Source organism: Microtus oregoni, unplaced genomic scaffold, assembly GCF_018167655.1.
Source record: "Microtus oregoni isolate MIOR12 unplaced genomic scaffold, Mior012 000061F_ref0000440, whole genome shotgun sequence".
Lineage (NCBI taxonomy): Eukaryota > Metazoa > Chordata > Mammalia > Rodentia > Cricetidae > Microtus > Microtus oregoni.
Window position 1 is genome coordinate 7,276,319 of NW_024543871.1, and position 25,180 is coordinate 7,301,498.

At 42.0% G+C, this 25,180-nt stretch overlaps 1 protein-coding gene across 1 annotated transcript in view; it reads right to left on the bottom strand.

Annotated features, from left to right (window-relative positions):
- Window positions 1-2,898: 2,898 nt before the first annotated feature.
- Ca5b (carbonic anhydrase 5B) overlaps window positions 2,899-25,180 on the bottom strand; it is a 54,783-nt gene continuing 32,501 nt past the window's right edge. The window contains exons 4-8 of the mRNA XM_041639989.1: window positions 22,270-22,388; window positions 20,685-20,780; window positions 18,758-18,820; window positions 17,610-17,765; window positions 2,899-3,800 (exon numbers count right to left, since the gene is read on the bottom strand). Of these exons, the coding sequence (XP_041495923.1) occupies window positions 3,621-3,800; window positions 17,610-17,765; window positions 18,758-18,820; window positions 20,685-20,780; window positions 22,270-22,388 (614 nt within the window). The 3' untranslated portion in view covers window positions 2,899-3,620. The remainder of the gene's footprint in view (window positions 3,801-17,609; window positions 17,766-18,757; window positions 18,821-20,684; window positions 20,781-22,269; window positions 22,389-25,180) is intronic.

Here is a 25,180-nt window from a genome sequence, read left to right on the forward strand (position 1 = left end):
TTCATAAGGAAGAACAAGCCTCTGTGTGTGATTTATTTGGGAGCTGGGTGGCAGGCCTCCCCAAAAAAGCTAAAAGAATAAATCAACACACAGTATTCACTTTTACCACTAGACACAATTCTCCTTCCCTCTCTCCCCCCACCCTTGGCAACCATCTTTCTAATTTCTAGTTCTATACTTTTGATGACTTTTGACCCATTGTACCACTGAAATCATACAGTGTATGTCGTTTTGAAACTGGCTTCTTTCACTTAGCACAATGCCTTCTAGTTTAACTCACATTGTGCGTGCAGCTGTGTTAAACTGTGTCCTCCCACTCCTCCAGCCTATCGCTGCTGAGATACCAGCCCATTGGGGCGTGGTCTCTCTCCCTTTAAAAAAGCGGCCACTTCCCTCTCCTCTCTCTCTTCACTTCCTGCTCCGCCGATGACTAGACTCCCTTCCTGGTTGCGCAGAGGGCTGACAGTGATCTGTAAGTTTTTTCCCCTTTAAATAAATACCACCCTATTAATCATAATTCCAAACTGGTGCGGCATTGTTTATGACTTACACCTTCACAGCTGGGTCCCTTCTTCAAAGCTGATATTCCAACATATCACATCCCATTTAGTAATATATTGGTCCATGGGACATTTAGGTTGCTTCCACCTCTTGGGTACTGGAAATAATGCTATTAGAAAGGGTGTACAGTTCTCTCTCTGAGATCCTGCTTTCAAGTCTTCTGGCTATCTACCCAGAGGTGGAATTTCTGGATCATGCAGTCAGTCTGGTTTTAGTGGCTATACCAGGGCACTTCTCTGCATCCTCACAACACTTGGTATTCTGTCCTCTAAACCTCCCGTATAATTCAGGAGGTTTAATTAAATAAGGCTCCTGCCTTATAAAGAACCTCAGCAGCACCCACCCACCCACGCACGCACACACACATACCTTGGCTAATGAGCAAATAAAACCAATTTGATAAAGTGTTAAAAGGGGCAAGAGAGATGACTCAGACGTTTGGAGCACTTGATACTCTTGCAGAGGAACCCACGAGATGGCGCATAACCATCTGTAACTCCAATTCCAAGAGATCCAATACCTTCTTCTGGCCTTCTTGGGCACCTGGCATGCATGTGGTGCACAGACATACATGCAGGCAAAATACCCACACACATAAAAGAAACATCATTGTAAAATTAAATGAGAAAATGTTAATGAGAAGGTAAGAACTCAATTATTGTTGAAGATACCATTATATTCTATGTAACAGTGTATAAACAATATACATACCATACTACAAATGATAGACTACTAGATGATTAGGCCTTGGAAACATATTTCTATAAATTCAGCATAAAAGATTTCTATATTATAGCATTTCAATCATCAAAACATTCTGAATATGCTTTGTCCTGGCTAGTTTTATGTTAACCTGACACAAGCTAGAGTCATCTGAAAGCAGGGAAACTCAACTAAGAAAATGCTTCCCTAAGCTCCAGCTATAAGGTGTTTTCTTAATTAGTAATGGATGTGGGCGGTCCCAGCCCATGGTGGGTGGTGCTATCCCTGGGCTGGTGGTCTAGGGTTCTATAAGCAAGCAAGCTGAGAAAGCCATGGAAGCAAGTCAGTAAGCAGCACCTTCCATGGCCTCTGCATCAGCTCCTGCCTCCAGGATTCTGCCCTGTTTGAGTTCCTGTCTTGACTTCCTACAAGGATGAACAGTGCTGTGGAAATTTCAGCTGAATAACCCCATTCCATCCCAACTTGCCTTTGGGTCATGATGCTTCATCACAGCAATAGAAACCCTCAGATAGCTTTCTATAGAATCCCAAGTCTTTCAGTAAAATATCTGACCTTCAAAAATGCAAAAGAAATTCTAGATATAGTAAAAGTCCTGTTTTCTTGTGATTATAAAATATATTTTGTTTTTTATTCTTTTGAAGTTCTCTTTATTATTGTGTGTATCTATGATGTATACGGAGTTGTGTTATGCCATGGAGCATGCTTGGTCAGATAACAACTCTGTGGGGTTAGTTTTCTTCTTTCATCTTTACGTAGGTTCTGGAGATCGAACTAAGGTCATTAGATTTTCATGGCAAGTATTAACCCACTAAACCATCTCACCAGGCCATTATTATAAAATATATTTTCTATACAGCAAGTTGATAATAAGTACACATATGCTAGCAATAGCAACTAAAGATTAGTACAGGCGTACTCATTGACAAGTCTGAATACAAAAATTCTCACATTTTGAAACAAACTATACCTAAAACTATGGTCAATATTCAGGTAGGAGTTACCAGTCTGGGCCCATAGAGATGTTTTCTGAGAAGCCTGTGGTCAGTGTCTATGCCTTTGGTAGATGTTAACATTTTGGCTACAATACCTGTTTAAAATTCTACAGAACTCTAAGTATTAAAAGATAGTTAAAGCTGAGTGATGTGGCCCACACTTATAATCCTAGCAGTTAGGAGGTGAAGGCAGGAGAATCGGAAGTTTAAGAGTGGTTTCAGCTAAACAGCAAATTCTAGTCTACCCTGGGCTACATGACACCTTGTTTCAAAAAATAAATAATGATAACCAAACGTGTCACATCTAATAGTCCAATGTGGTACCTTATACCTCTAATCTAGCACTTGAGAGACTGAAACAAGAGGATTACTGTGAGTTCCAGGCTAGCCTTGACTATAGAATGAGATCCTGCCTCAAAACACAACACACACACACACACACACACACACACACAATGTCAGCTATAAGAACACATCATAATTACCAACGGGTTGCTTTAAGAGCAACTTGAATGTCCTGCTGCTATCCCAATGGCACATACTATTAACAGCCAAAGAGCAAATGCATTTGGTAAGACAAACGAAAACCAGGAGCAGTGGCACAAGACTTTAATCCCAGCACTTGGAAGGCAAAGGCAGGAAGATCTCTACGAGTTCAAGGCTAGACAAGTCTACAGAGTAAGTTATGGAACAGTCAGGGGTACACAGAGAAACCTTATCTTAAAAAAATAGATGAAATACTCTGAAATCAATAAATGCACACCTAACCTTTGAATGCCACTTGAGGTCAGCAGTTCCAAATGATGGTAGCTAAGATTGGGACCAATAGTGTAAGATGAGACAATTTAACAGTTTGGACAAAAGACTGTCGTCATTAAATAAAATTCACAAGAACCTCTTGTTGTGGGTTTGTTAAGCTCCTGTATTAAGGCCCAAACAGAAAAATCAAGATGGGTTATTTACACTGAACTTCCATTTTACCAAGCAAAAACTAAACTTTCTCTGACTTTCTGAGAAAGAGAGATTAGAGAAATTTAACATCAAAATCCCTAACTGGCCACTTCAATTGATGTAAAGAAGATTCCTCTGCCTTAATCCTGTCCCAAGGAAAGGTAACCTAAGGTAACCTGATGTGATTCGGTTATGGGCTTTTTTTTTTATTGTTTTGTCTCCAAGTCTTTGCTTTACAAGGGTAGAAACTTTGAAATGTTGTTACAAAAATGGAAGGAAAGAAATATAAATGTATACATATAAGTATTATTAAATGCAGAATTTTAAAATAATCTAGTTAAGATTTTAAGTGAATATACATTAAAGCAAGATGCTGCCTAAAATACGAACATCTTAGGGGGTGACTTGGTTGGCTGCTGGCTTGGGCTTCACTTGTATATTGAGCACATAATCATGGCGGAAGGACGAGCGGACAGTACGGTTCATCAGTGGCTGCAGAGGGCCGAAGTTGTCCACCATTCTTTTCTCTTTCTCCCCTTCAGAAGTGACAAGCAGGGTTCGAAACTGCTCAAGCTAGGAACCAAAAACATTAAGAATACCAATCAAAAATGAGCTTTAGTACATGGATAAACTACTTTCATTTTGTTTGTTTTGAGACAGAGTCTCACTTAGAACTCATTACATAGATCAGGTTGGCTTTGAACTCCCAGAGACCCACCTGTTTCTGTCTCCTAAATGCTGTGATTACGGACATGCACCACCACACCTGGATTACCCTCACTTAAAGAATTCTACAATACTTTGTTTCTAACTGAATCCAGAAAGAGAACTTATTTCTGGGTGAGATGTCTTCACTACGTGACAAATAGTTTAATGCCATGTTGTTGGCATGGTTCTGTGACAGCAGCAGGAATTTTGGAAACCAGCCAAGCTTTTGGGATCTGAAGATTAGGCACAAAGGTCCTGGTCCCCACAAAGTAGCTGTTTGCCAAAAGTGAATTGCATCATCTCTTTGATTCTGAGGAACATCCATGGAAAGAAAAAGCTAGAAAAGTAGTATGTACAAAATGGTTCCATTTAGTCACAAAATTATACATAGTATTGTAAAACTTTAAGACAATCCTGAAGCCATTTTTGACAATTCTGAATCTTCTCAGCCTCTGTGCCATAGTGCTTCCCCTCCTCCCCTGGGAACCAAGGACCTAACAGCTACACTCGCACATACTCAGTTCCTGAACAATTACCCATATACGTATGCTTTGATTCGGTCCCCTGGGAAATGGGGTCAAAATGACCTCTTACCTCCTCTGATCTGGCAACAGCTCTTCAGTCAATTATTGGTAATAGCCCTTTCGAATAAGCCAATCAGAATAGTCAAAGAACAACCTCCCTTGCTTCTGTGGCCCCTTTAAAAGTAGACTGTACCAGCTATTCGAGGTCCCTCAGGTTCCCGAATGCTGGGGGACCCTGTCATGACAGAATTAATAAAATCCTCATGCTTTTGCATCGGCTGTGATGTATGAGATGGTCTCTGGGGGTGACTCCTTCTCGGTGTTTGGACGCTAGAGTCCAACATTATAAAGATAAAAGATCAGATGGATTTATACAAATAATTGTAGTATTAGGGGCGGCAGGGCTGCGTCCCCCACACCCGGCCGCCCACATGGCTAGCTTATGCCCCGAAATAATTACACGGACACTGTATTCTTTTAAACACCGTTTGGCCCATTCTCTTCTAGGCTAATTCTCACATATTAATTTAGCCCATTCCTAATCATCTGTGTGTAGCACCCCAAGGTGCGCTTACCGGGGAGATTCTAGCCTAGTCCATCCTGGGTCGGAGCTTCATCCCGGGAGCGGGGCATGGCGTCTCTCTCTGAGGCATCTGCTCCCGAGAGAGCTGTGGAGTCTCTGACCTCACTTCCTCTTCCTCCTAGCATTTTGATCTGTTTACTCCACCTACCTATGTCCTAACCAATAAAATGGGCCAGGGCAGTTCCTTTATTAGCCAATGACCTTCCTCCATCATTTCCCCTTTTTCGGTTTAAACAAAAAAAAAAAAGGCTTTAACATAGCAAAATTACATATAACAGTTATCAAGTAAAAGTTACAATAATCTTTATCATAACTACGGAAAACTATAACTATAACTAACTATTCTTAACTCCATCAAAGACTCCAGAAAGATATAATATTACCTAAGTAAACAAGAACTAAGAAACTTCAAACTCTAGAAATGACAAAGACATCTCACTGCCTGGACAGTCACCCAATGTTCCTCTGTACCGTTGGGGCATCCATCTTCAGCCTTCAGGCCCATGGTATCCAGCAGACATTTCCATAAAGCAGGAAAATTCAAAGTCAGTTCAGTCACTATCTGTTGTGTCCTGCAGAATGTCTCGCAGACTCTTTTTAAATGAATCAGGAACCCCGAAAGATCATCTCACCTTAGGCAAGTTCAGTAGTCCTCTCTCTGCGGGTTCTCTGTGTCCAGTTTATGCAATAGTCCAGGCAAGAGCAGTTTCTTGCCCAAATGGCTATCAAACTCCATAAGGATCCTCTTCGATGCCCATCTTCCTCTTGAAGTAGATTGGTGCTGCCAGGAGCAGAGTGTCTCATTGTCATGAAAAGTCCTCAGTTATTAAAACATTAAATGTCCTATTCTGTAATCTTTGAAAGACACGAAGAATGTCTATCTAAAATATATCTCTATATATCTAGAAAATCTAACTAACATGACTACAAGCTTTACTATTATTGATGATTATCCATTAACAACCTATATTTCTCAATTATACAGTACATATTTAAATGAACTACACAATCACAATACCTTAATCAAAATCAGAAACACTTATACATATAACAAAATTGACCTTAAATTTCTATCAATAAAGCAAAATCTATACTAATGTAAATTATTCATATCTATATCATATCCCCCTTTAAATGTAAAAGGACGTTTATAAACCATATTTGGGAACATGGGCGCAGTTTTTTCTCTCCAAACTGCTTCCTGCTGAATGGGGGCGTCGTTAATTAGGTCTTTCATGGTATAACCTGTGTGCTAGTTTCATCTCAGTTGGCAGTTGAGCGAAGCAATTTTCTGAAGATGTTCACTGCAACCCTTCAGGAGGGCGTGGTCCATCATACCAAATCGGAATAGAAGAAATGAACAGCGTCTCATCCTCTGTGAAAACAAAATAAGAAACTCCTTTCCAAAGCATCATATCCTTAGATCCAAATTCATAATATCTATGTTGGATTAGTTCAGCAGCATTTATAAACAAATATCTTTTAGCATCTGTTGCTCCTTCCTCAGCATTTAAATAATTTAAAGAGAGCATAATAGCATACAGTATCAAAATTTTCTGTGTATTTTCCATCTTTGTGCAGCTTTGTTTTAACCTCTATTTTGTTTATTTTTACTTTTAACTCTTTGCTTTTTGAGACAGGTTCTCTGTATCTTTGACCTGAAGTAACTCTGTAAACCAGGCTGTCTTTGAACTCTCAGAGATCCGCCTGTCTCTGCCTCCCAGGCATTCGGGATTAAAGGTGTACACTACTACACCTTGAACTCACAGAGATCTGTTTGTCTCTGCCTTCTAGGCACTGGGATTAAAGGTGTGTGCTACCACACACAACAACTCTCTTCCTTTTTTTTTTTGTTACTTTAAGAACTTCAACTTTTAGCTTGCACATATTTTTAACACACTTTAAACCATTCAGAAATTTTCTCTGTCTTTGAATCTCTCTTTACTGTATATCTCTCTTTTTCTGACCACACGAGTCTTTAATTTACCAAGCAATATCAGTAGGATTAAAGGCGTGGCTTTGCCGGCTGGATCCAGCCCATTCCTTAGCTTTCCAGCCTCATGGCTGAGGTACTGGCTGTAGCCAGCAAGCGAGCTACAACAGACAACACTCAAGTCCTCTCTCAGTAGCCGGCCCTCCTGCCTCAAATAGTCAGAGTTTGCCCTGGCAGGACGGCCCAGAAAGCCGGCATTTTTAAATGGCGCAGCTTTTTTCCTGTTATGGCTGAAAACCGAAAAGCATGCGTTCAGCTTTTCGTCAACACCGTTTAAGTGTTTCGAGCAGGACCTCTTAATGAGCTGCAGGCTTTGCAGCTAAAGCTGAGTCAGGAAGCCTCTCTTAGATGAGGCGCTTGCTTGCCTCTAGCAAGCAGAGTAGAACCGAGAAATTGCTGCTACCAAGAAACCAGGCACAATGCTTTCATTTTGTTCTAGAATTACTTCCCAAGCTGTCTCAGGCTTTATGTGGAAGCAGTTGTCCACGTGGGCGCCATATGTAGTATTAGGGGCGGCAGGGCTGCGTCCCCCACACCCGGCCGCCCACATGGCTAGCTTATGCCCCGAAATAATTACACGGACACTGTATTCTTTTAAACACCGTTTGGCCCATTCTCTTCTAGGCTAATTCTCACATATTAATTTAGCCCATTCCTAATCATCTGTGTGTAGCACCCCAAGGTGCGCTTACCGGGGAGATTCTAGCCTAGTCCATCCTGGGTCGGAGCTTCATCCCGGGAGCGGGGCATGGCGTCTCTCTCTGAGGCATCTGCTCCCGAGAGAGCTGTGGAGTCTCTGACCTCACTTCCTCTTCCTCCTAGCATTTTGATCTGTTTACTCCACCTACCTATGTCCTAACCAATAAAATGGGCCAGGGCAGTTCCTTTATTAGCCAATGACCTTCCTCCATCAAATAATGAACAATACTGAGTGTGAAAATAACCAGTGATTAGGATTATAAATGACAGATAACATTTTAAATGTTTCATTAGCATATATTAGTTATAGCTAATAATGGGTTCCACCATGAAATTTTCTTACGTGTATATAACATATTTTGATCCTATTCACTGCTACTCTCTGTCCCTGTTACCTCCCACTTCCAATCTTACTGATTGTTTTTAAAACAAACCATCAGCTCACCCCTATCCAAACCAAAAACGATGACATCCTAAGAAACTATGGCAGGGGTTATGAGCCTGGGATCAATGGCCTTTGAACTCCAACAAGTTCAACATAACCAGATCACTCAACAAATCAAGGCTGATCTGACACGGGTACAGGACAGCATCAAAAAAACTCTAGACTTGGGGTCAAAGATATGGCTCAGTGGTTAAAAGCGCTGGCTGCTCTTCTGGAGGTCCTGAGTTCAATTCTCAGCACCCACATGGCAGCTCACGACTATCTATAGCAGTAGTCCCATGGGGTCCAGTGCCCTCTTCTGGTGTGCAGACATGCATGAAGATAAAATACGTGAATATTTATTTATCTATTTATTTTTATTGTTTTGTTTTTGTTTGTTTGTTTTTTGAGACAGGGTTTCTCTTTGTAGCTTTGGCTTTCCTGAAACACTCTCTGTAGACCAGGCTTACCTTGAACTCACAGAGAGCTCCCTCTCTGCCTCCCAAGGCACGCACCACCACTGCCAGCAAGTCTTTAAAAAAAAAGAGGAAGCAGAGAAACCCTGTCTCAAAAAAACAAAAAAAAAGAGGAAGGAAGGAAGGAAGGAAGGAAGGAGAAGAAAACAAAAACTCCACCCTCCGTTGAACTCCCTGGCAGTCACCAGGACAAGATCTCATTGTGGAAGCCAGGCAGTGTTGGCGCAAGCCTTTAATCCTAGCACTCAGGAGGCAGAGGCAGGTGGATCTACGTGAGTTCAAGGCCAGCCTGATCTACACAAGAGCTAGTTTCCAGGACAGGTTCCAAAGCTACAGAGAAACTCTGTCTCAAAAAAAAAAAACACAAAAAAAACCAAAGGTCTAATTATGGTAGAAGTGAGGGATCTATGCTATGCTATGCTAGTCGAGAAATATTGTTTCTTTGCTAGTCGAGAAATATTGTTTCTTTGTGAATTTATCAGCTGTCGAAAGAATAAAATCACGGGCCAGACAGCCACCATCAGGCTGGACAGGTTTTGGGAGCCCTTGGAGTACATGAATAACATGAATAGCCCCGTTTATTAGGACCCTTATTATAATAGTTCTAGCTCTAATTTTCAGTCTTTATGTTTTGAAATTCCTCTCTAATCTGTTGCAGCAAGGAGTTCAAGCCCTCACCTCCTCGACTATCACTCAACTCCTCCTGACTGAGGACTACCAACCCCTCGGAGTCCTGGAATCAGAGATCCCAAAAAGCCATATAGTCTCAAGGAATCAAGATACCTCTTAAGTCAAAAGACCCTGGAAAAAAACAAAACAAAACACTTTTTTCTCTCTCCCTTGCAATGATCCCCCAACAGCACTAAACCGTTAAGAAATCATTGCTGACCCCGTCCCTTACTTCTTTCTACGCTTCAGGGCCTGAGATGACAGAGGGCCTGGATGTGAAAACAGGATTTCCATGAAATTACGGATGGCTGTGCGCTCATCCTTCTCTGACAGCCACAACCCAGAGGAGAATGTTTGCTGGACAGCTTATCTCCCCAAAATAATCTGTCTGGCTTGGGCAAACAAATTCAGGAAGGAGAGTCTGCAGAGCTGCACATAATCTCCTGAAGCTGCATCATCAACTTCCTCATTCCCAAACCCCGCCCCCAATCTCCAGAAAGGGTCCCAGTGAGCTTTTACCCTACAGAAAACCTCTACCCCATGGGAGAGTGCCTATCTTTTTCTGTTTGAAAGAAACAGTCTCATCATTTGAGATGAGATCAGGTCAGACTCTGCTCTCTTTCCCACCTTCTGTCTCTTTACTCTGTGCTCCAAAATCTAACACTTCCCTCTTCCCAATTACTTTCATGTCTTAAAAAAATTATATGAAAAAAAACATTATATGACCCACTGAGATTTATTAGGGCCACCTACAGGAGGATGGGCACTTTACCAGTGGCTACACCACTGAGGAAAAGTGTCTCTCCCTCCCCCATTAACTATTCACTATGTAATCCTCAGGTAACATTGCCTTAATTACTGAATTATCTATGCATATGGGTTGTATTTTTTGTCATCCTGACAAAAACTAGAGTCAGATTAGCACATAGCCAAATCGGGGAGGGGGGCATTTTCTTGACTAATAATTGATCTGGGAGAGCCCAGACCACTATGGGCGATGCCACCTCTGGGCGGGTGGTCCTGGGTGCTCTAAGAGAACAGGCTGAGCAAGTCACGGAGAGCAAGCAGTAAGCAGTGCACCTCCATGGCCTGTTTCAATCTCTCTGATTCCTGTTTGAGTTCCTGCCCTGGCTTCTCTTTAAAAGGGACTGTAAGCTGTAAAAAATGAAATAAATCCTTCCTGTCCCAAGTTGTTTTCACAAGAAAACAGAAAGCCAAGTAGGATACTATGTTAAAAATTGTACTGGAAATTCCCTCCATAGGCCACTGACCCTCTGCTTTTTTTTTTCGGAGTTTTATCAGTCTTTAAACATGAAGAATAGCAGCGTAGCAGACTGAATGTGTAGGTCACAAAGGTCAACCTCATGAGCAGTCCAGCTCTGGACTTTGTCTAATGTTTGTAAGTTTCATGATAAGAAATGTTGAAATGAGGTCTAACACGAGTTTGAGGGCTTGTATTCCTTCAGACCTCTGGTTTCTTTTGTGGTTGAAAGAGAGCCATTCGGCTTGCAAACTGGAGGGATTTCTCTATGAAAGTTTATGCTGTCTGTTTTGCAGTACTGAGGGTTAAATGTGGCGCCACGCGTATGCGAGGGAAGCAGTTTTCCACTGAGCTGTCTCCCCAGCTCCTATTATGCCATTTTGTGCATTTAATATATTGTGTAAAGCTTGAATGCTCAATCTAGCTCCCCTTTGACCACCAAACATTGCCCTTACAACGTATCTTATAGAATGCCTTGTCCTTTTTTTCTTCACTGAGTTGAGATGCTGTGAGAGCCAATGTTTTAAGTTTTAATGACTAGGCTGTAGAGATCCCTGACACAAAAATGCCTGTGATCTGCAAGGACAGACAGTTCCTGAAACGCTGGAGGCTACTGCGTATGGAAGATAATAAGCCACATGGTTTGCATTCCCCTAAACAAGTGTGTTAGGCCCATCTGCAGCAGATGTGCGTGATGACATGCGAGAGGTACGTAGGCAGGACATATGTCAGGGTATATGCTTGCCCCTGATTGGACCTGATGGCAAATGCAATGAACTTTGCAATGCTTTTCCTTCTTAAGCCCCTGCCATACTTGATTCTGGGCCATTTCCTGAGGAACCTGGGTATGGACATGGCTAGATCCCATCCACTGGGCCGGTATTTAATTAAAGCTTGCTTCTAATTTGGCTTTTAAACTGTGGTAGTGTTCTTATTCTCAGTTGGTGGGATTAACAATACCACCTTCGTTCATCATAAAGTAAATTCTCATATGTAGTTGGACACATTTTTGAACTTCCAACTTTCTTCTTGCAAAGCCTGATTTTCTCTGTCAATGAGACCGAGGCTGTGCGGATAGCTGCGTAAGTATGTCTGTGAGGGTGTTTCCCAGAAGAGGTCAGGATTTGAACTGGGGGACTTAGGAAAGCAGATGGTCTTCTTTAATGAGGGTGTCAGCCACTGTGGAGAGCCTGAATAGTACAAAAAAGTAGAGGGTTAACTTTACTGTCAATAACTGTCTTTTCGTTTTGTTTTGAGAAAGGGTCTTAAATAGCCGAGACTGGCCTCGAACTGCTATATAACTGAGGGTAATCTTGAACTCCCGATCTTCCAGTGGTCACCGCCCAAGTGCTGGTATTATAGGCTGTACCACAACATCTACTTTGTGTGGAATTAGAGAACTGACTGTATTAGGTCCCGATAGACCAACATAAAGATCAAATGGAGAAGCTGGGTATGGTGGCTCTTCAATCCCAGCACTAGGGAGACAGAGGACAGAGGCAGGCAGATCTCTGTGAAGTGAGACCAGTCTGGTCTACACAGAGAGTTCTAGGTCAGCCAGAGATACATAGTGAGATCCTGTCTCAGAAAAAAAAATCAAGATGGAGTCACAATAGGCTTCCATTTTACCAAGGGGAGACTAAACTGTTTATCTAATTTTCTACGAAACAGAAATTAGAGAAATTTAACAGTGAAATCCCAAACAGGCCATTTCAATTGGCCTTGTAATGAAGATGCCTCTGCCTTAATCCTGTTACATGAAAGGGTAACCTGAGGTCACCCGATGTTTTTTAGTTGTGGATTGTTTTCCTATTGTTTTGTCTCCCTTTCTGTGCTTTAGCAGTCCCACCGTGCCCACCTTTTTTCTGTCTTTACAAGTCCCACCATGACTGCTTTTGAACTGAGCCATCAATCTGCCTCTGCACTGGGAGCTCCTAGTTCTCAGGCCTTGAAGCCTAGACTAGAAGGCCCATTGTTGGCTTTCCAGGTCTCAGGCCCTGGAGCTCACCTTGCTGGTAAGCTTCAGGCTGTAGATTGTCCGGTGGCTCTGCCTGAGGAGCTGCAGTCAGCAATGGAGCTTATGAGCCTCAGCCCACCAGACAACAAAGTTATGATGGGGACACGCTGGAGAGGGATTGCTTCCAGCAAGCCCCTTTCTTCTGCTGTGCTTTCTCCTGCTTGCTGCTGCCATGTTCCTGGTGTGTTGGGCATGGTGTGATTACCAGGTGAAAGGATCCCACTGTGCCTAAGATAGTGGGATGGTTTCATGGGAAAATCCCGCTCCTCACTGAGCATTTTACTTGCTGATCATATTGAAGATGACTTTTATAGGAGCAATGGTGAGATCCATGATTTAAAGATACAGGTGCTTAAGACAGAAAAGATGATTAGGGAAACGGTTTAGGTTAGTCTGCCAATTGCTGTAATAAAACATACAAAAAAAGGGCAAAATTAGGCTAGAAGTCACTTTCCCCTTTGTTAGATGTGAGGTTTGCCGAGGATGGAAAATAACAATAAGGAAGTTTCAGTGCATTAACAGACCCGTACATGAACTCTGCCTGTGGGCAAACAGGCAGTTATGTCCCCACACCCAGGGTTAGGCCTGAGGTCCCTGGTCATGTAGCCTACAGAATTAATCACAGCCCTGGTGTGCACCCTGAAAAAACAAAGCTGTGAGAGGAAATTGAATGTCCCTATTGTGTGTAAGGGAAAACAGATGGCGAGCTACACCTCTTGTTTATAGCTTTATACGAATCTGCTGCACTGAAACCTGAAACAGCTGCAGGCCAGTGCAAAGGAACTGGCTGCAATACACTGGCTTGCTTAGACCTTTGCTAATAATGAAGAAATCATTGCTTTGGGAGAAAAATGTTACGGCGGGAAAATTAATACAAAGAAAAATGTTGAACTACTTGTGGGCTTCGACAAAATAAAAACCCTGTAACTTGTGATTATGATATGATTTCTTCCTTTGTAAAGATTTTAATTTGTTTCTGGAAAATATGTAATTGTGGTTGGGAGGTAATTTTTTCTTGCATAGAAACTTTTGACTTAGGTGGTATCAAAGGGATAAGAGAAAAATTAAGTGGCAGAAGAAGAAAGAGAAAAATAAAATGAACAATTAAGTTTTGCCCCCTCGGATAAACCTCTTGTGTATATGTTTAGTAGTGGCTGACTTCCCATCGCTCCAGTTTCTCTAACCTGCTGAAGCCGGTTCTTCAGGAGAAGACAGCAAACCAGAAGACTTCTCAGCCTCCATAAGCACATGAGCATAAGAAGCCCTATTCAAAAGAACCCAGACTAATTCATTCCCACTTTCCCTTCCTTCCTTCTTCACTCCCTTCTCTCTCTCTCTCTCTCTCTCTCTCTCTCTCTCTCTCTCTCTCTCTGTGTGTGTGTGTGTGTGTGTGTGTGTGGTGTGTGCCTTCCATTGGCTTTATTTCTATTTTCTAACCGCTTTTCTTGATTGTTTGTCTTATTCCTGTGCCAGAAATCTCCCTGGCTATTTATGCATATCTGTTTTGACTCAAATTTATGTCTAAGGGGCTGGAGAGGTGGTTCAGTGGTTAAGGGTGCTTGTCATTTTTTCAGAAGATCCAAATTTAGTTCCCAGCACACATGCTGAGCAACTCAGCCTCTAATTTGAGTTCAAGTGGATCTGGCACCCCTTTTCTGGCTTCTTTGTGAGGGCACACATACACACATTCAAAACCAGAATGAAATGAGGCTGAAGAGGTGGTTCCGTGGTTAGGATCACTTGCTGCTCTTGTAGAGAACCTGAACTGAGTTCCCAGCAAACACATGGAGACTCACAACCATCCATAACTCCCGTTATAGTATATCCAAACCTTCTTCTGGTCTCCTTGGAAACTAGTCACACATGTGGTATATACATATAAATGTAGACAAATATTCATATACATAAAATAATTTTTTAAAAATAAAACCTTTTAAAAGTAATGTGGTCACTTTAAGTCCTGATGACATGTTTATTGGAGCTACATTAAATTATGGAGACTAAAGAATTCATGGAAAATATAACAACTTAAGGAAAACTAACATCGTTATGATGTCTTCCTGGCCAGTAATGAAGTTAATTAAGTCTTCTTCAGTATCCTGGAAGCTTTTAAGTTTTATGTTTAGCTTTCCTTGTTCAAACTGCTCTAGTGTATTTTTCAGTTTTATTCTGATCATATCTATGACTTTTTAAATTATATCTTTGTGTCATTATGTCTTTTAACTGACATATAGTTGATATATATCTTTATTTCTATATATTAACACACTGCACCAACTGTTAAATTATTTCATTTTTGCATTTTTAACTGTTTTCCTCACTTAGCTTTATTTTTTGATCTGATCATATGGGCCATTTCTACAATGTTTCGGGTCTTTTGTTTTTGAGACAGGATCCCACTAGTGTTGGGATTAAAGGCATGTACCAACATACCCGGCTCTATAACGTATTTTTTAAGAGAGAGGAGTAGTCTTGATATATTATTGCTCAGCCCAGTTTTGAACAGCCAGGCTCAGACAATCCTTCTGCCTCAGCCTCCTGAGTAGCTAGGTCTGTAGGCATACATAGTATATAGATAATTCTAGAATATAATTTAATATAACATTTAATATGGTAGCAGTTATTTCCAGGTGTACCTGTAATCCCAGCATTTGTAAGGTAGAGACGTGAATAGAGAAGTTCAAAGGTCATCTTTGGCTACATAGTGAGTTGGAGGCCAGAGTGGGGCTACATGAGGCAAAAAAATACTTCCATATAAGACATAATTATTGTAATTATTGGTATTCTGTATCCATGGGTTCCACATGAATATTAGAAAAATACTGTTGATAGTCAGGAGGCAGAAACAGGAGGATCATTGTAATTTCAAGGCCATTTTGGTCTACACTGAACTCTAGGCCAGCCAGGAAATTGCTTCTATTGACTATGTACAGAGGCTTTTCTTGACAGTACTCCCTAACCAATACAGTAGAAACATTACATAGTATTTCTACTGTATGGCAATATGATCTCAAAAAGTAATATACAGGTGATTTAAAGTATATTGTAAGGTGTGTGTAGGATACATGCAAATGTTAAAGTCTTAGGCAGTTCCATATAAGGGACTTGAGTAGCTGCATCTTTACTATATTTGGGGTTCTGGAACCAGTCTTCCACAGTTACCAACGGATGAATGTATTTGCTTTCTAAATTATTTTATTTTTATTTTTGAGCGAGAGAGTATGCCACTTGTGTATGCTATCTATGTGGGCCAGAAGAGGACACTGAATGCCCGGGAACTGAAGTTACAGGTGGCCGTGAACTGTCTGACATGGCTGCTTGGATCTGAACTCCTGGCCTCTGGAAGAGCAGCAAGTGCTCTTAACTCCTGAGCCATCTCCCTAGCTCCTAAGATCACCATGTTAAGGAAGTCTCTATTCATCTGTATTTTAGTACAAGTTATTACGGACAGAATAGCAAGGTACCCAGAACTAAGGGGACTGAGGCAGGAGGATCCCTGGGAGTTTGAGGACAACCTGGTCTACATAGTGAGTTCCAGAACAGACAGGGCTAGATAGAGAGACCATATTTTAAAAAACAAGAAATGAAACTAAACGAAAACAAACTAGAGGCTGTAGGGGCTTTCCTTCAACTCACTAGCTCACTCCTATTTGAGGGAGTATTACTTTCTCCTTCTTAATAAACTTCTATTTCTTTAATAAAAAATAAAGACTTTTACAACTGTCATTAAGAGTCTCCAGAAATGAGGGCCAGGGATGTGGCTAAGTGGTAGACTACTTGCCTAGCATGCACTAGATCTTAGGTTCAATTCTCAGTACCATTTTAAAAATAAAGAGTCTGGCGGGGCAATGGTGGTGTATGCCTTTAATTCCAGCACTCAGGAGGTAGAGGCAGGTGGATCTCTGCGAGTTGAAGGCCAGCCTGGTCTACAAAGTGAGTTTAGGACAGCCAGGGCTACACAGAGGAACCCCTGTCTCAAAAATCCCAAAAGAAGAAACACAAAGTTCTGGCAATGTTAATATTTTTCTTTAGGTAGAGTCACTGATACCATGAATTTTGTTACTATAATAAACAGGCATCTGGGGTTGGCTCAGCAGTTAAGAGAGTTTGGGACCAGTAACAACTATCCCTCTGCATCTGATACACTGCTGGATTCTGTTTCTAATATTGGATTTTACCTCTTTTACTTTCTGATCAGTCTCAAATTCACTTTGGTAGGGCTATCACTGGTAGAGTCAGTTATATTGATTTCATAAAAAGTTTGGAAGGTTTTGTTTATTTCTTGTGAAAAGGATTAATAATCAATACATATCCTACACAGCAAGTATGAGAAAATATTAGAAATTATCTGTTTGGAGTGTGTGTGTGTGTGTGTGTGTGTGTGTGTGTGTGTGTGTAGAGAGAGGTGTTACAGGGGATTGAACCCAGAACTAAGCTAGATCCCAAACCCATGAGCAAATATCATTGCATTTTAGTAGTAAACTAAACAAGACTTTGTGTATAGGTATAGTAATTATCACTTCAACTGGTTTTCTAAGCAAATATAGACCACAGGTTTAAATAATATTCAGTTTTCTTCATAGTCATTGTTAGTCTCCTGGGCTTTTACTGCAGAATTCCCTTGAGAATTATAAATGCTCTGGACATTTCCAGCTCACACTTTCCTTCACCGGGGTCTTGATTTTACATAGAGATTCACAGCTACAGAGGAAGCACACAATTCCTAAGCAAATATAAAGGCAAATAGCTACGTCCATGTCCTTCTGTGTTTTAAGTCTTTTTCCTGGTTAAGGCTAGAGATACAGAAGCAAATGCTTTCCTAGTCTGGGCAAGGCCCTGAGTTCAATCTCTACCACCACAAGACAATAAAACATGCACAAAAAAAGTTCCTTTAAAGTTCCAGGCCAGCCTTGGCTACATGAGACCCCACTTCTCCCAAAACAAACAAGCAAAACTGATGTTAAGATTAGAGCCAAGCGTGAACAGACAGATGAGCATTTCCCTGGATGGAAGATGCGCAAGGAATACCTGATCATGATCAACTTCTACTGGCTGCTTCTTAATGATCCAGGTAACAGACTCGGAGAGGGGCAGTGTAGTGAGAGAGCCAGAGTAGGTCCAGTAATCTGGGCAAGCAGGCATCAGACAGGAAGGGTCAAATGATCCAAATTCTGCCAGGGTGTCCTGTCCAAGAGAACGGAGTTATTACTTATTGGTCAAAGTTACTCAGGCATCAAAGGGTGAGGCAGTGAGTTTCATGGATTGTTCAGGGACTAACAGTGGTCCAGGGCATGTCCAGGGACTAAGGGTACCTTCTAAAACAGCCATCACTACTTCACACAAAATCACACTGTGATTTTCTGATAGTTCTCCCCGAGAGAAACAACAAAAACATTTTCTCCTTTAATTCTTTTGGGGGGTATTAGGTAGTAGCTGCTCATAAACAGAGAGGTGTCTCTTCTTCAAGAGAAACTAACAAGATTTGTCCTTTCAAAACTAGCCCAGAGCTGAGGGTATAGCTCAGTGCTAGACTGCTTGCCTAGCATGCTCAAACACTGAGTTCCATCCCGGCACTGCAATGAAAGAGAAAGGGAGGGAAGGAGGAATTGGAGAGGAAGGAAATAAGGAAGGAAAGGAATGCCAGAATCCTGAACTAAGAAGAGAAAAAGAGGAAAACAAGAAGAGAGGGAGGGAAGGAGGGGAATAGGAGGGCAGAGAACAGAATGGTGTACTGATTTCCGGGAAGCCGCCCATATGGGATTCTGAATACTGAGGAATTCGTCTTGGCAGTTGGACAGAGGACACAGAGTGCTTCACTCTAGACAAGTTTCTGTACAACTCTTCTCTCTGCCTACTCATGGGAGGTAGATAAAGAAAAGAAGGTTGTTCTGAGTGTCCCTACAAAGATGGAGAGGGAATTGTCAGGAAAGGGTAGATCCCCGGTTAGCAAGCACTCAGCAAAACCAGAAAGCTCCACCAAGGTCATTTCTCCTGTGCCCTGCAGGGTTTAACCACAGGATGGTCATCATCAATGCACCCTCATCCATGCCAGGTCTCCTCCTGCAGCAGTGTGGAAACAGAATGTAGTTCCTTTAATTTGTCTTCCTGCTTCTAAGTGCATTATCTACTCCGATATATATAAGATAGGCTTCAGGTGATGTAAGGAGGAAGATTACCTTGTGCTTAATTGATGGCAGAGTGTCCACCAATTTCTGTAGTTCTTTATGATGTTTGCCTAGCTGGAAAAATAAAAGGAGAAGAAATATTACGCACAATGGCCATCTCGCTGTAGAAACTCAAATAGGATGCGAGTCAAAATTAACCACCTGGTGGTTACATATAAACAAACCACAGGGCTGAAACTAGATTTCAGCTGGTAATTACAAATATTATAAACAGCACTAAATTAAATTAGACTGAGAGCAAAATGAACAGGCTGTTTGCTGGCAAGAGCAGCCTGTCTACAGAGAAAGGTGCCTCCTGTTCCCATTAACTATCATTTCTTACGCTGCATTTTAAATGAATGAAATTATAAATTACCCTGCATTTTCACTAACCTCGCCCTTTTAAGACAGGGTTTTAGCATGTAGCCTGGGCTGGCCTCAACGTCTCAAACTAAGCATTTTCCAAGTGCTGACGTGCCCCAGATGACTTGTGCCTTCTCTATTTGGCTGTGTATTTTTAAGACCTATTTTACTTTTTATTTTTATGTATGTATGTCTGTCTGTCTGTCTGAGTAGGGATCTGTGCATGTGGGGCAGATGCCCATGGAGTACAGAAGCGGGTATTGAATCCAATGAAGCAGGAGTTACAGGCAGCTGTGAGCAGCCTGGTGAGCATGCTGGGAACTGAATATCACATCAGCAAGCACTCTAGAGCACCAAGCCATTGCTCTAGCCTCTGTAACACATTTTTAGACCATTTGAAACACACTCATAATAGTTACTGCTTTTTAACTACTGCTGGTTTTTCCATCTATATGTAGAACACATATATTTTTAGACAGTCTCACTACATAGTCCTGGCTGGCCTCAAACCCACAGAGATCCACCTGCCGATCGGTACCTCCTGAGTACTCGAATTAAAAGTGTGCGGCACCACACTTGGCCTGGTACTAATACTCTTTTTAAAATGTTAATTATGCAGGATAGTGAACTCCCTTGTGAAATTTCCATATGTATATATCATGTACTTCAATTATATTCATTCCCCTTCCCGTCCCTCCTCCTCACCTTTCCTATTGATCCCAATGTTTGTTTGTTTGCTTGCTTGCTTTGTTTTGTTTTGTTTTTCTCTGTGTAGCCCTGGCTGTTCTGGAATTTACTGTGTAGACCAAGCTGACCTCGAACTCACAGACATCTCTCCTCTGCCTCCTGAGTGCTGGGATCAACGGTGTGTGCCACCATGCCTGGCAGCACTCTTAAAACTCTGAGATTTCTCAGTAGTCCCTCTTCCTAAACTTTTTGAGACAAATTCTCATGTTGTAGCCCACATTAATATTTAATATATCAGCAATGCTAGCTACTGCTTCAGGCTTCTGAGTGCTGGATTTAAAGGCATGCGCCACCATGCTTGGCCCAATGTTCTTTTTTTTTCTTTTTTAAGATTTCTTTTTACTTGTTTGAAGTGTGTGTGCGCGCATGTATGCGCATGAGCATAGGGAGGGTTGATGTGCATTTGAGTGAAGGCATCCAATAGCCCTGGAGCTAGACTTAGAGGCAGTCATAAATTGGTGGATGTAGGTGCTGGGAACTGAACTGTGATCAACTACGTGGGTAGTACATGTTCTTAACCATTAAGGAATCTCTACAGATATTTTTCCTTTTAGTTCTAAATTTTCTTCAGATAAGTAGCTTATATTGTAATGTTCTATCTTTTCAGTGTAAGATACAATAGACCATTTGAACTTGGTGAGATGGTTGGCTTGCTTGTTTGTTTGCTTGCTTGCTTGAGGCAGGGTCTCTCTGTATAGCCTGGCTGTCCTGGAACTCATTATGTAGACTAAGCTGGCCTAGAACTCACAGAGCTCTGCTTGCCTCTGCCTCCCAAGAGCTGAGATTGAAGGTGTGTCCCATCGTGTCCGGCCTGAGCGTTTGTTTTTACCTTTAAAAATACACCTATCACAGCCAAGCCGTTTTCTTCCAGGGCTGCATCCTCAAAGATTTCAAATTTGACTGCATTCCAATGTACCAAGTGCAGCTGAAACAACAGGAAACGCGAGGTTTATACAAGACCATGCAGGGCTGCACCGAACTAAACAGACAGCCCCATCCAACATGGAACATTTAATCTCGTTTCATCTCCTAACATAGAGCCACTGAGAAAAGTATGTGGCGGTCTGGTACGAAGTGAGATCAACATAAAGAATGGGAAGGAGACATTGTGGCAAGAAGAGCAATATTACTTTGAAAGAGAGGGATTTGTTAGGAGAGAAAAATAAAATTCACATAGGACAGTAACTTTGCAATGACGGATCAACATTTTCTTCATCCCCTCCCTGATTTGCATGAAATACTAATATCCCAAATCCATTTGCATCTCAAGGCAAGAAGATGTTTATGTTAAGAGAAATATATTCTCCCTGTGAAAATTAGATGGGCGCTAGAGACAAATTTCTTCTTGGAGGGATGATCACTTAAAAGGTTTTCATTTTTAGCATCACATTTAAAACTAAATTGAGGGAAAAGTTGCAAGAAGAAATTCTATTTGCAAAGAGAAATCCTATTTCCTTGTGCTCTGCTTGCATTTCCATATCAATCATTCTTCGCCCACCTTTCTCAAACCAGTGCATTCCCATCACCTAACCTCCCAAATGGGCCACTTTGAGGTCCCAGTTAGCTCTCTGTCCTGAAGACGAACTCAACTGCAAGTTCTGGTGCTTTGGCACTCTGACTTCAGAACCCTTCGATAATCTTCCTGTTTCTCTCATTCTCTCTTGCCCCGGCCTTCACTGAGAGCCCCACTATTTCCCACTGGGATTAATCTGTTTTGCAACTCTACAGAAACTTATGGCTTTAGGAATGACTGCACCTAACTCGGAATTCAGAACGAATTCCATTCTAATTTTCAATATTTATTTATTTTATATTTTACGTGTCTGAGTGCTTGGCCCGCATGTATGTCTGTGTATCATGTATGCGCCTGGTGCCTGCTGAGGTCAGAAAAAGGCATCAGATCCCCTGGGACTGGAGTTACAAATGGTTGTGGTACCATGTGGGTGTGGGGAACTGAACCCAGGTCCTCTTGCAAGAGCAACAAGTGCTCTTAACCACCGACCTGTCTCCCCAGCCCCAGAATGCAGTTTCGTCATCTTAAGGTTTATTTCAGGTGTACTATTCAGAACGAATATAATTTTTACATGTATAAAATGGGAAGGCTCAACCCTGTCCCAAGCAAGCTAAACAGGATTTAAAGCATCACCTGGGACTTCTGGGTAATTTCCGTGAACTAGAAACCCAGAACTCTCCCCACTTACACACACCCATTGCTCTTGGGGACCTTTTCAGCATCCTTCTGTTGTTCCAGCTGGGTCTGAACACCTTTAATCCCAGCACTTGGGAGGTGGACGCAGGAGGATTTCTGTGAGTTCACAACCAGCCCGGTCTACACAGTGACCTCCAGGACAGCCAAAACTACAGGAAGATCTCATCTTAAAAAAAAATAGAGAATGAAAGGAAAAGAAACATACCTCTGCTGGGTAGCATTTGTTGTCCACAGTGTGCTCCGAACCCCAAGCATCAATGGCCCCCCAGTGAAAATGAAACTGCTTCAGTCGGTAGTTGTGTTCCAGGGGTCCTCCCTTAATCACTGAAATGACACATCCAGCAATTCAGGAAAACGTGGAGAAAGGGTGGACCTTGTCCTTGAATCATTTGGAGTCTACCATATCACATACAAGTATTTAGAAAACTGATTTCCACAAAGTAAACACTGTCTAAAGATTCGGCCGAATAATATCAAGACTGGATCACGTACCAAGCAACATGCAAATGGTAAACGCTAGATTTCAGGTTATTTTAATTAATTAAATTAATTAGGCACAAGTTTTCATGTATCCCAGGCTGGTCTTAAACTCACTATATAGCCACAGATGACCATGAACCTGAATTTACTTCACCTTCTGAGTGCTGGGATTACAGTTTGACTTATTTCTCATCTGTAGTTATTGGGCCTAGTTTCCATTGTATAAAATAAAAATGTAAATTTCTCTTGGTGTGCTTATCCAATGCAATGAGATAAAACTAAACTATGCAGACAAAAGCTATTCGACAAAGATTTTAAATTCACTTAGGCCAGCCTTCCCTCAAACTAGGAATTAGTCTGGCTGAGCCTCCCAAGAGCTGCCTTTAAAGGTGTGTTTCGTTCTCCTTCCTGGAAAAAAGTGAATGCATTTATTTGTGTTTGTGTGTCTCAGACACCATCAGACTTAGCAGTATGCATCTTCGCCTGCTGAGCCATCTCACCAGTCCCATTCTTTTTTTTTTCTTTATACACTAACACCCTCCTTTTCAAGTTTTGGGGTTTTGTTATTTTTGAGCCAGGGTTTCATTGTTACCCCGGGTACAACATGGGCACAAGAAGGGAAAAAATGTCACTCTCCCATCTGCTTTGAGCTGCGCTGATCCCCACCCCCAACTTTGCTAAACCATTCTCATTCCTTCGGTCTCATCAGAGTCTAGCAACATCTGTACACGGTCAAACCAATCCAGCAGCGCATCTTATGTATCCTTTTTATTTAAAAGGTTTTTTTCATTTTATATATCAGCCACAGTTCCCCCTCCCTCCCCACCTTCCCCCCAACTCCCCCCTCCCGAGCACTCCTCAGAAAGGGTAAAGTCATGATCTTCAGCGTGTACTGTGTCGTGAGTTGCGACTTCTGTGCACAAATGGTGGAGTCTGGCAACCCCAAGGACCAAATGCACTGATGTAGCGGGCAGTGGTCCCCTCTGTATCTTACTGGCCTCTAAAGTTTTCTCACATGATGTCTTCTTTTGAAAAAAACAGTTTTGCCAAGCATAGTGGTACACACCTTTAATCCCAGCACTTGGGAGGCAGAGGCAGGCAGATCTCTGTGAGTTTGAGACCAGCCTGGTCTACAAGAGCTAGTTCCAGGACAGGCTCCAAAGCTACAGAGAAACCTGTCTCAAAAAAAACAAAAACAAAAAAAAATGAGGTTCTAATCCCAAATTAAGAGGCACAGAGGAAAGGGCCCATTTTTTTCTCTTCTTTCCCTAGGACAACCCTGAAAACATCCTGGACTTTGACTGTTTGCTGCCTCCAAAGACGATGAACAAAGCAGAGAGGAGATGTCACCAACAAAGTGGCTGTGAGGAAAATGAAAGGCAGAACTGGCCTCAGGGTGTTCCAGTTTACCAGATAGCACTGGTTGATACCACACTAAAGACATTTTAAAATCCGAGTGCCAAAATTTCAAGCTGGAAAATTTCAGGGCTAGGACAGTAACTCCATGGTCAAACTGCTGGTGTGAGTGGGGACTAAAGGTTGAATCCCCAGAACTCAGGTGGAATGCTAGGTGAGTAGGTGGATGAGGTGACTCACCTGTAATTCCACCCTAGGAAGCAGAGACGGGAGATTGCCAGAGCAAGCTAGCTAGCAAGACTAGCATAGGCGGCAAGCTCTAGTTTTGAGTCCAATCAATAGGGAGGAAGAGCGATGATCCCTAGCACCAACCTAAGGCTTCCACAAGTACATGTGCTACCACGAGCATGCAAAAACCATGCACACCACACACACATGAAAACTGGGAGCAGGAAACAAATTAAAGCTGGGCAATTTCTTACAAACATACGTATTTTCAACCTGACTTGCATCCGTGAAACTCCTCTGGCCATGATGGGCACACATTCTCATTGGACTACAGGCTGGGTGGGTGAAAAGGCTGCCCCCTTGGAGTAGACCCACCTGTTCTTCATTGCCACTGCTTCCTTTAAACTCGGCCAGTCTGATTAGTTCTCATTAGCTCTCTGGCCTGTAGATACAGCCATACTGTGAGTCCTGGGAACAAAGAGCTTAGAGCGCTAGCATTGGCTCCAGCACTTTCTAAGTTACAACCCCCTTGGTGTGCTTAGCATCATATCTGTGTAAACTGGACAACACGGGGAGGCAATGCAGAGAAGGGTTCTACCATATAACACTGTGGAGAAGATGAACTCTGAAGCGAAAGAACTTTGGCTTGAACCCATTGGCTGTTTGTAATTGAAACGCAGTAGGCAAGGAGTTAGATATGAGGTAACAGGAAACAGGAGCTCTGTGCTGGGAGTTGTGTCTCTTGGTTAAGGAGGGAGGTGAGACGTGAAGAAACCAATGAAACTGTAACTGTGGGCTTCAGTGCCGTATTGTGGTTAAACATCCTTGAAGCTGCGGTTAGGTTTGTCCCCTTGTATCAGAAACCCAGGCCACAGGAAACAAAGGGACCAACTTCCACCCTGCTTGCTTGCTTGCTTGCAAAGCCTGATAGAGCTTGCACAAAAGCAGACTCTTTGCTAGTGAGCATACTTGCCAACTGAGGAAGTTCATACGTGATATCACTCTGTAAGTTTACCAAAATAATTTATTTTTTTAAGTTAATGTAGAACCTA